This window comes from Gavia stellata, chromosome 4 (genome assembly GCF_030936135.1).
Source record: "Gavia stellata isolate bGavSte3 chromosome 4, bGavSte3.hap2, whole genome shotgun sequence".
Lineage (NCBI taxonomy): Eukaryota > Metazoa > Chordata > Aves > Gaviiformes > Gaviidae > Gavia > Gavia stellata.
This window is the reverse complement of record NC_082597.1, coordinates 42,572,467-42,584,256: the sequence shown is the minus strand read 5'-3', so window position 1 is coordinate 42,584,256 and position 11,790 is coordinate 42,572,467. Positions and strand designations below refer to the sequence as shown.

The following is an 11,790-nucleotide window of genomic DNA, read 5'->3' as shown; positions in this document are numbered from 1 at the left end:
ATTCAAGTCCCACTTCCTCCAAGCTCAGGATCGGTGTATCCCTAAGAGCAAGAAATCAGGCAAGGGAAGCAGAAGGACTTCAAGGTTGAGCAAGGAGCTTCTGAAAAAGCTCAAGTGGAAGGAGGAAGTTTACAGTATGTGGAAGAAGGGACTGACCACTTGGGGAGATTACAAGAATGCTGTCAGAGTATGTAGGGATGAAATGAGGAAAGCCAAGGCCTCCTTGGAATTAAACCTAGCAAGGGAATGTCAAGGTCAACAGGAAGGCAACATCAGAGGCAAAAGGAAAACTAGAGAAAATGTGGGCCTGCTGTTGAACGAGACAGGTGCCATGGTGACAGAAGATGCAGAGAAGGCGGAGTTACTGAATGCCTTCTTTGCTTCAGTCTTTACTGCTCCGGCCAGCCCTCAGGAGTCCCAGACTTTGGAGGTAACAGAGAAAGTCTGGAGGAAGGAAGACTTTCCCTTGGTTGAGGAGGATCAAGTTAGAGACCAACTAAGTAAACTGGACATGCAGAAGTTCCAAGGGGAAGTCATGTCTGACCAGCCTGATAGCCTTCTACGATGGCATGGCTGGATGGATAGGTGAGGGGAGGGCAGTGGATGTTGTCTACCTTGACTTCAGCAAGGCTTTCGACACCGTCTCCCACATCATCCTCATAGACAAGCTTAGGAAGTGTGGGTTAGATGAACGGACAGTGGGGTGGATTGAAAACTGGCTGATAGATAGAGCTCAGAGGGTTGTGATTAGTGGCACAGAGTCTAGTTGGAGGTGTGTAACAAGTGGTGTTCCCCAGGGGTCAGGACTGGGTCCAGTCCTGTTCAATATATCCATCAGTGACCTGGATGAAGGGACAGAGTGTGCCCTCAGCAAGTTTGCTGATGACACAAAACTGGGAGGAGTGGCTGACACATGGGAAGACTGCGCTGCCATTCAGCGTGACCTGGACGGGCTGGAGAGTTGGGCAGAGAGGAACCTTATGAAATTCAACAAAGGCAAGTGTAGGGTACTGCACCTGGGGCGGAATAACCCCATGCATCAGTACAGGTCAGGGGCTGACCTGCTGGAGAGCCGCTCTGTGGAAAGGGACCTGGGAGTCCTGGGGGACAACAGGATGACCATGAGCCACCAATGTGCCCTTGTGGCCAAGAAGGCCAATGGCATCCTGGGGTGCATCAAGAAGAGTGTGGCTAGCAGGTCGAGGGAGGTTATCCTCCCCCTCTACTCTGCCCCAGTGAGGCCGAATCTGGAGTACTGTGTCCAGTTCTGGGCTCCCCGGTTCAAGAAGGACAGGGAGCTGCTGGAGAGGGTACAGCAAAGGGCTACAAAGATGATTAGGGGACTGGAACATGTTTCTTATGAGGAAAGGCTGAGGGGCTTGGGTCTTTTTAGTCTGGAGAAGAGAAGACTGAGGGGGGATCTTCTTAATGCTTATAAATACTTGAGGGGTGTGTGCCAGGAGGATGGGGCCAGTCTTTTTTCAGGGGTGCCCAGTGACAGGATGAGAGGTAACGGGCACAAACTTGGTCACAGGAAGTTCCATCTAAACATGAGGAGGACCTTCTTTACTTTGAGGGTGGCAGAGCACTGGAACAAGCTGCTCAGAGAGGTTGTGGAGTCTCCTTCTCTGGAGATACTGAAAACTCGCCTGGATGCATTCCTGTGCAATCTGCTCTAAGGGAACCTGCTCTGGCGGTGGGGGGGACACTAGATGATGTCCAGAGGTCCCTTCCAACCCCTATCATTCTGTGATTCTGTGAATGTGTTTTGCTGCAGCGGCAATGCTAAGCAGGTTGCTGAACTTGCATGCGCCAGTGCTAAGGGGAGCTTTGGAAAACAGGGAAAAGTGGAAGGAATTTGGAAGAGGAGCAGAAAAGAGATGGAGAAGATGTCTCTGGACGGAGCTGGGACATGGAACGGGACAGGCTTGAGTTCCTCTGTGGGGCAGAATCTGAGGGACACCCTGTGGAAGGAGCCCAGCTCCACCTCAGCCCCCAAAAGAGAATTGGCAGATTCTGTGCTGGAATTGCCTGAATCTGGAAACGTAAAAGAAATGGTGTAGCTTGTGGTATCAGAAGCTTGAGAAGAAGGGTGTTGCTTTGAAATCTTTCGAGCACCTGTGGGAGGACTGGAGAACAGAGAAGACGACGAGAACATACAGGTTGGTGTGCTCCAGGGTCTCAACTTACAGAAGAAGGGAACATGAGGATTTCCAAGGGCAAGTGCAACTGTTCGGCTCAGAGCAGAGACAGGAGCTGTGTGTGATACAGGGCTGTGGCTGGAGTTAACGCAAGGTAAAACGGGCCAGTCCCACCTCTACAGCAATGTCACTTCACATTGCCCTTCCCAACACTCCTTCCTTTTGAAAAGAGAAACTTGAAGCCTATTTTAATGTACGTAAAACTGTACACTTAACCATCTCCTCCCCACTGCTAGGGAAGGCCATGACTTAACCATGTAGCATGGGTTGGGCTGTGGATTAGGCAACGCAATTAGTGCTCACCTGTTTTTTTCTGCTGTGTTATTTGTCTTCTCAGGAGACCCCAATCTTGGGTTCCCTAGTTTTTCTTTCCTTGATGAATATAAAGTACAAGGAACTTTTCCAGTTTTTCATTTTTCAATGAGAGAATACCACATGCCCCAGAATTTCACACAGAATTGAAGATCTGGGGTGGGGGAAGGCAGATGAAGCACACCTGTGTGCATGCAATGCCTTGTACAGGGGACTCCTGCCTGCTACTGTGGGACTAACAGTAGACTGAGTTCATGACAGCATTCACATTTTGTCCATCTGTCTTGTCCAATCTTAGTTTTATTTATATTTTTCTACAGTAAGACCTTTTTGCACCAATTCTGTGTTATTGATCAAACCAAGCTTATATTTCAGCTGCATTAACTAAAAATGCAATCGTGCTTCGGAATTTAAAAATAATGATGACTTTCTGCTGGCTTTGTTTCCATCCTTGTCCAATGTAACTACAACATGGCTCCTTACAGTTGAATTTCACAGACGTTTACTTAATCTATTAATTCATTTTTTTCAATTTCAGACTGGGATTCTGACTTATCGTCAATGTACTTCAGTATAATGTGGCTGTCGTGTTCTGCAAGATCTGTAATGAATTAGTATATGTAATTGTAAATAGTAGAGATGATTATAAATAATAAGGGAGAACAGAAAAATACGTGAAAGAAACAAGTAGAAGCTTAATAAAATGTTAATGGCAGTGGATATTTAAAATAATTAATTCATTTACTTAATCATCAACTAAACTGATATAAATTGATCATATTTTGCCTGTGTTGCACCGTTTTCAATTATAATTTTCCATTATAAAATCGATTATTTTTTTTTGTTTCCCAATTACAACATCATATGAAAAATATGAAATGGTGACCTGCACTAGAAAAACTTGGTGGCATCTGCCTCTCATGTCCTCCTCAGGAAGACAGATGGTAGCTGGGCAGGTTAACCTTCCCAGGGACCCGCTAGTCAACAGGGACAGAGCTCCTCCGAAAGGTGATTCAGAGTATGACTGTAACTGGGGTACGCTGCACTTGTCCTCAAATTTGTTTTTCTTTTCCACAAGTTCTTTCTTCCATTTACTCTTTTCTTGTTAGACAGCTGGTAACCCAATGACTTTGCATTGCAGCGCTCAAGCTTGCAAGAAGAACGATTGCTCATAGTAAGTAAAAATGTTAATTTGGCCTGGGTTTCTGATAGCGGTCTTCACATCTAATTTTATTGCTTTGTTGGTTAAAACAATAACATGGGACCTTTCCTTTTGTAATACCTATCCAGCAGGGAAAATTGGTTGTGCATTGCTCAGTGTCACTCAGTTCCTCAAAGAAAGTTCCAAATCCTAAGGTACAGAAATGTTTCCACTTAACTTTTACATGAGTATGTTTGAGAGTAGGTGTAAATAGTTTTTGGTGGTTTTTTCCATTTGCAGATCTATTTCATCATAAAACTTGCTCAGGAGGCGCATTTCTTTCTCTTACGTATGTCTCATGCTTCCACTTTTATTGGAAGCACTGAGGAGTGCAAAAATTCAGGTCAGTCTCTTGTAGAGGGAAAATTAATTCATAAATGATACTACAGTTGCCTATGTAGAATATTGTCATTCAAGAAAATGTTGGTTCTGGAAAGTCGATGTCTAATTTAATTTCATCCTTTATTGAGAAGTCTGCCATATGCTGAAAATACAAGGAAGAGTGACACACAGGGAAATTAATAGCATTATATTTAGTAACAGACATGTTGTAGAATAGGGATATTTTGACATGACTGAAGGACTATTATATTCTGGAAGAGACCATTCTTTTCTTACCAATTGGAAAAATTATTTTGGTGGCTTATTCTTCAGGCAATAAAAGACCCTGTGTGCTTAGGAAGCCTGAAGCGTAAACAGATTTCTCATAATACATGCCTTTTTCACGGCATTGGCATTATAGGGTATGACTGTAATGTTTTTGTTTATGAGGTGCCATCCTTGTTAGGTTTCTTAGGTTGTTGGGTGGGTTGTGGGTTTTTTTTTTGAGGGGTGGGGTTTGGGGGCTTTTGTGTTTGGTGGTGGTGGTTTGGTTTGGTTTTTTTTTTGTTTGTGGTGGTTTGAGGGTTTTTTTTGTGGAGGGGAGTGCTTGTCTTGTAACTTGAGCACAGATGTGGGACTTGAGCAGACAGTGACAGTTCAGAGGGAAGTCCTGGTATTCTGTGATGATACAGTTTGTCTAGTGTTTTGGCAGCTACTGCCACCCCATGGTTTTCCATAATGGATGAATGCTGCAGAGCTTTAATACGTTGCATTTCTCCAGAAACTTCTCGTAGGTCAGAGAGAAGACAATGAATATTCATTTTGTCTTACTCCCTCCTTCGCTCTGTCCCCTTCTCAGAAAAATCCCCTCTGCAAAGAAAAGCAAGTATGGCATGAGCAGAGTTACTTTGGTTTAGGATGGGTGAGTCCTTTCCACTGGATTTACAACTATGTAATTGAATATTAATTTTGGCTCCCGGGAGTTTTCACTAACTGATTATTTCTGCTTTGGCAGGATATATTTTGCCTTTTTTTTTTTTTTTTTTGGAACTTCAAAACATACATCTGGAGAAAGCTTTTGAAACCCATTTCTTAAACTCCCAAAGCAGCAGCAACTTTGTGTTTACATCATGGATGCCACATACAGACAGATCTGGGTTAAACCAATCTGGTCTAAGCATAGTGTCCTCTGAGCATTGCTTCCAGCAGACCTTTGCCCTCCCAACACCAGCAAGTGCCCAGCCAAAGGCTCTGATGTGGAAGAGGGACGTTTCAGATACCATTATTCCACTCATTACCCTACTTCATGCCAGGGAATACCCTTGGGGTGGAGGAAGATTTTTTTTTTCTTTTGAGGAAGCGGCAAGAGGGATCACCTCTCTTTCTGTATATCTTCTCTCCGGGGCTAGAAGCTTCTTTCCCTTTGACCAACCCAGCTGCTATCAGGCATCAGTAAAATGGGCTGTAGAAAATAACTCAGCTAGCTTGGAGGCAGAGACTTTGGCATAGTCATTGGTCTTCCTTATACGTTATTGGGGACTCTCAACTTCCATCCCCCCCCCGCCGCCCACAACCTCCAATGTACGAAGTGTACTGCGTATGAAGTGTACCCACTGGACTGTATCTGTTTTTTCCAGCTGACATAAAAGCTGGATCCCCTCTCCTTGAGCCCTCCCTCCCCGATCCCCGGAGGCCGGGGCTGCTCCAGCTGCTGGCCGGCGCCGGAGCCGGCTGCGGGGGCTCCCGGGGCGCTCCCCGGCACCGTGCGCGTCCCCTTCCCCGCACGTCGAGGCTGCTGCGGGCACTGCTTGACCCAGAGCTGCCGGCACCGACCTGCCAGCTGAAGGACCCTCTCCCGGGTTCTCTACCTCCCTCCTCGCCGCAGTCACCTGTAGGCGCTGCATTCCTCCGAAAAATAGCTGTTCTCAGCCCCGATCTCTTCCCGCCTGTTTTCCTGAAGTGAACCAAATTTACATGTAGCGGGAGCGTTGGTGGTGTTGCCTTTTTCGGAGAGATGTGTTTGTTTTCGCTATCGCCTCCCTCGGCCCCACGGGACTGGGAGTGGGGGGCTGGAGGGGTAAGGAGGGACGGCTGCCCGGCCCCCGCCCCGGGGAGGAGCTTCAGCCCCAAATGAGGTGCGCTTTCACCTTTGGGTTCGTCTTCCCGAAGAGGCGCGGGGGTTACGGCAGCATCGCTCCCCGAGGTGCCCCGACCCGCCGCCCATGGCTCTGCTTCCCGCCTGCGATGCTCGCGCGCACTCCCGGCGTGGAACGGCGGCGTCTCCCATGTGAAATGAAGGGAGCGGGATCTCCGAGCGGGCGGCGGGAGCCGCTTTTGCGCGTTTCGCAGTTGAGCGTGGAGGGAGGTAAAACAGCTACCTGAAGGCGGAAAAAAACCCAACAAGAAGTAGTTCTCGCCCGGCAGAGAGGCGCGGAGAGCGGCTGGGAATCGGCGTCCGCCGTCACGCACAACCGGAGCCCGCCTGAGCGGAGGAGCCCCTTTCTCTCCTCTGGCAAAGGTAGCGGAGGGGCGGCGGGGAGGGAGAGGGGCTGGCGGGAGGGAGCGGGGAGGAGCCCGCGGCAGCCCGGCGCTGGTTTCACCGGCTCTTCCCCGAGATGCACGCTCGTCTTCAGTATTTGCCTGAGAAAGTAGCGAGCCGGGCTCCACACCGACAGCGACAGCCTTTCCCGGGGTGTGCCTGCTGCCTGAGCTGCGGGGGAGCGTGGTGTTTCTTCCCCCAAAAGCAATCCCGCCCTCCCAAAATAGGGGCGGGAGGCGAGACAAGCCCCTAATCCCTCTCTTTTCCCCCCCTCGTTAAGCTGTTAGGATAATAAAAGATAGATGCCCCTTAAATAATTAACCGCACACTTTCTGGTCCATCAGCTCGGCTCACGCAGCGCCGCGAGGGCGGAGGGGGTGGGGACGGCGGCGGATCCGCACGCGGGAGAAGCAGCAGTGCCGTTTCGGCAGCCTGCTTTCGGGGGCAGCGCGGAGAGAGCCCGCAGCTTTGCTCAGGGCGGGGGGCCGGGCGGGAGAGCCCTCCGCGGGAGGAGCGCGGCGGAGCTGCCCGGCGGTGGGTGGCGCGGGGCCGGGGGCGGGCCGGGAGCGCTCTCCCGGCGGTGCGGGGCGGCGGGATCGCGGCGGGAGGTGGGGGGGATGGAGGGAGCTGGGGCGGGCGGGGAGCGGCCCCCCCGCCGTGATGCCTGGGGGGCTGCTCCTTGATTTCTTCTTTCTGCTTGCGTTTAAGGCAGAAGCTCGTCCCCCCGCGGACCTGCCCGCGACCGGCTGTCCCCCCCGCCCAGCGACCGGCCCCCCCCCCCCCCCCCCCCGCCCCTTCCCCGCTGCCGCCTCCCGCGCCCTCCCCAGTCATGTCCGACCCGGAGCGATGGGGAAGCTCGAGGACAACGAGAGGGTGATCCTCAACGTGGGGGGCACGCGGCACGAGACCTACCGCAGCACCCTGAAGACCCTGCCGGGGACCCGCCTGGCCCTGCTCGCCTGCGAGTCCCAGAGCGAGTCCCCGGGCGGCGAGGAGCCGCCGCCGCCCCCCAACCCGCCGCCGCCGCCGCCGGCGGGCGGCTGCCCGGAGCCCGGCAGCGGCTGCAGCCCCCGGGGCAGCGGCGGCGCCAGCGAGTTCTTCTTCGACCGGCACCCGGGGGTCTTCGCCTATGTGCTCAACTACTACCGCACCGGCAAGCTGCACTGCCCCGCCGACGTCTGCGGGCCGCTCTTCGAGGAGGAGCTGGCCTTCTGGGGCATCGACGAGACCGACGTGGAGCCCTGCTGCTGGATGACCTACCGCCAGCACCGCGACGCCGAGGAGGCCCTCGACATCTTCGAGGCGCCCGACCTGCTGACGGGCGAGCCGCCCCCCGACGGCGACGAGGACGACCTGGCCGCCAAGAGGCTGGGCATCGAGGACGTGGGGGTGACGGCCGAGGGCAAGGGCGGGCGCTGGAGGCGGCTGCAGCCCCGCGTCTGGGCGCTCTTCGAGGACCCCTACTCCTCGCGGGCCGCCAGGGTAAGCGCCGCCGGACGGCGCTCCCGCCCGGGGCGGCTGGGGAGGCCGAGGGGCTGCCAGGGGCGCGCGTGCCAGGGTCCCATGCCTGGGGGGCAGGTGTGCGGGGCGCCAAGGGCCAGCTCGTCCCTCTTGGGGTGGGCGTGCAGAGGGCATGCTTCGGTGGGCCGCTCCACGGGGGTGACATCGGCCCCTGTGGGGCAGCGGCGCTTGTGCCCTCTGCCTCTGCGGGCAGTGTTGGGCAGTGAGGGAGCCCCGCCGTGCCGGCGTCCCCCCGTGGGAGTGTGAGTGGGGTGAGGTGGGACCTGTGCCCCGAGGAGCCTACGAGGGAGCCACGCTCGCCCCGCTGGCCTGGGTGGGGGTGTGGAGGTGCCACTTGCTGAGGTACCCGTTTGCGGGTGTGGGGAGGAACAGCCCCAAGGTGCCCTCGTCCTTTCTGAGTGCCTGCATGGAGGTGTCTCAGGGGCCGGGGCAGCTGGCCCCACCGGGACGCCATCATCTCTTCCCCCAGCTTTCGGAGGTCTCAGGTTTGGGGTGAGGTGGTGACAGCGATGCAGGAGAGCGACCTCAGCCCTTTCCCAGCTTCGCGCTCTCTGCGCTGGGAGGTGATCAGAGTTCAGCAAAGTAAGTGTGACAGGGGGTCACCCTGGCTCTCCCTCCATCGATTTCTCAGGGTGACCCTCACTGGCTCTGTGACTGAGGGTGTGGGTACAAGGCAGTAAACGATCGTACTAAGTCTCCGTTATTAGATAAGGATTTTAGCTTTTGATGCTGACTACTTTCTACTTTGATGATTTGGATTTTAGTTCCATCTTTTAGTTGCTGTTAGTGCCAGTGCAGGTTTGCTTTCTAACCCAGGGCTTTGGAGCAAACAAAAGGTTGTAATTCCTTTGAGAGAAATATACAGCGGTGCCTCAAATTTAGCAACGAGAAAAGCAACCACCAGCAAATCCTCCCTGCAATAGAAGAAAAAGAACTTGTAATTGGAAATGTTTGATTATAAAACGGTAATAAGTGTTTTGCAGTATATTTACCAGGATTCCCATGAAGTGTTCAGAGCTAAGCCTCATCCTGCAGAAAGTGCAGTTACGGTGGGTGTCATCTCCTGCTCAGTTCCACCGATTTCACTGGCAGTCTCATAGATGTGACCATAAGCATGTGGTTAAGTGACTTCCTGAACTGTACCCTATGGCCTGATGCAGTTTCTGTGAAAGTTAGCAACTCCTATGAGCTTAGTGAGGTAAGTTAAACAGAAAGTAAAAGTCCTTGTAGTTATTACTGTCACTTGCTGAATGGCAGTGTTGTTTATGTTTTTGAAGGTTGCCCACCAATACGTTGTCCCTTGACAGCTGGCTCCAGCTGATACTTGAAATACCTTTTTAATAAAGGATCAGTTCTGAAGAAAAACTACCAGAAGTGTCTATCTTTGCTCATCAATGACATACCCACGTTATTCGCATCTTAGCTGTCTGAATCCTAAAGAAAATTTGGCTGACGGTTACCTGACGAAATAGTGGTGTGCGCGGTGATTGCGCAGCAGGTTGTCTTTCACCTACTGTTTCATGGGAAGTTTCTGACAGCGTTGAATCTGCAGCTTTTACAATAGGGAATCTTTCAGCTCTGCTGGAGAACTAAGCAGTACGGAGTAAATGTTAAATGGAAGGTACCAGAAGAAATGGGAAGGTAGGCATGCTGATTGCAATTGCGCCCTGGAGTTGTAGTTGTCACTTGGGTTTTAAGTCCACTTCAGACCACTCTTTAACAGAATCGGCAGGCACTTGCTTTCCAAATTTTCCATCTGTAGTAGACCATCCTGAACCGTCAGTGGCTCGGGTAAAGATATTTCGAGTTTGCAAAATGAATGCCATAGTTAACACTATAATAGAAAATTGCGACACAGCAATATTAATCTCTTAGAAGATAAGGTATCTGCCTTTTTATAACTTAAAAAGTGGTTTTAAACATTATATTTTGATTTAAACCCCAGGCAGCCAGTGTAAGGCAGTGTCAGAGCTGTAACAACAGTGTCTAAATCAGTGTTTTCATTTTCTTCAAGGCTGCTACTCTGTACTTTCATCTTTCAGGTAGGGAGACAACTTTGAGAATTGCTGGCAAGTTTTAAAGCATTAAGTATATTTAAGAACTAGCATGCACTTAGTAAGCACTCTTGAACACAGTAACTTAAGGTGATGATAACCTTAGTTTGGAACTGAGATGTTACTGTCAATTCAACATTTTCCCACACCTGAAACAAAGACATTGTTTTCTGAGTATTCTGGCAAATACGCTTTTGTTGTCAGCTGAAATGATGACTAACTCTAAAAACATTTGAGTGAAATCCTGGCCTTACTGAAATCAAGACAAAACTCTGTGAACATCAATCTGTGCCTCTCAGTGTTAGCTACTGACTCATACACCACTTAGGTTATGGTGAGGCTGCTTAGTGGTAAACTTTCTTAATAACTGTGGTAATTTTTTTTTTTTAGCATTACTGCCTGATATAACTTCAGCAGTATCTTATCTGGGAAGTACGATGATTATAAAAATGGCATATTTTCTATTAATGAAATAGTATTTAATATTTGTGATTTTCTTTATCTTAAACTGTGATCTCTAAAAATAGAAATTTATAGAAATTCAAATATAAGTTGCCATGGTAACCTATTGGGGGATAGTGCATGCACAAGATTATTCTAGCAAGACCATCCAGTGATGTTATATAAATAGTGGAACTAGTTTGTTGACAAGAAGGTTTACTTTATCTGAGGTTCTAAAAAAAAAAAAAAAATTTCAACTATTAGTGTATGCACTTTGATATTCAGATAGCAACATCTACTAAACATGGTTTTTGTAAATATAAAATGTAATCCATATACATAAAATTGCTTTGAAACCTCTGAAACCAAAATTCCTTTGTTTCTCAAGTTCAGGAGTTAAGTCTGAATATTACTTCTGTTTTCATTTTATTGTTTTGGATTTCATGGACTGTGAAATGAAATTAAAGAGTACAGCGGTACTCCTTTCACTCCAGGCTTAACAGAGCAGTCATTCACAAACTGCTGTTTGACGGAATGCCGTTACGTAGATATGGAAAGCTCCTGGCATAAGATACTGCCATAGGAGGGAAAGCATTGGGCAACTAAATCTTTCTATGTGTTGGTTTAAGCATCTCGGAAACAGACTCTTAACCTTTTTCTTAACTGAATCATACATGTGTATTGTGAGTTTGGCTAGTTAATACCTGTAAATGACTTTGGTATCCTTTGGTGGCTCGTAAGTGCAAAGTACTCATTATGCTTTGGTAAGGTGCAAAGATACGTCTAAATAGTTTGTAAGAAAGTACAAGAGACATAATTAAGCACTGAGTTTAAAAGAGTGTCTGCAGATGCCAAGCAGGACCTAGAATGTCAGTGCTAGTCTCAGATATTATATTTCGAATTAATTAAGCTTTTAAGGCCTTTTACTTTTGAATAATAATTGAAACATGATGCTGTTTAAAGAAGTAATTAGTATTTGTCATTGATTTTTCCTAAGGATTATGGATTACTCATGTACTTAGTGCAGGAGCTCAAAAACAGCCCTGGGATTCATGAAGTTCATAGCTATATATCCTTCACTTTCTGAGAAGACTGTAGATCTGTTCGTGGATAAGGGGACAGCGCCTGTGAAGTTGGGTAGCTCAGCAGCGCGGGAATCAGTGTGGCCCAGGCCACTTGTGCAGGCACTGCCTGCAACAC

General features: G+C 49.4%; 1 protein-coding gene across 8 annotated transcripts in view; it reads left to right on the top strand.

Annotated features, from left to right (window-relative positions):
* The first annotated feature begins 7,420 nt into the window (after positions 1-7,420).
* The window catches only part of KCNC2 (potassium voltage-gated channel subfamily C member 2), a 99,058-nt gene continuing 94,688 nt past the window's right edge, over positions 7,421-11,790 (top strand). For all 8 annotated transcript variants that reach the window (XM_059816637.1, XM_059816642.1, XM_059816640.1 and 5 more), the window contains exon 1: positions 7,421-8,056. In XM_059816637.1, the coding sequence (XP_059672620.1) occupies positions 7,421-8,056 (636 nt within the window). The remainder of the gene's footprint in view (positions 8,057-11,790) is intronic.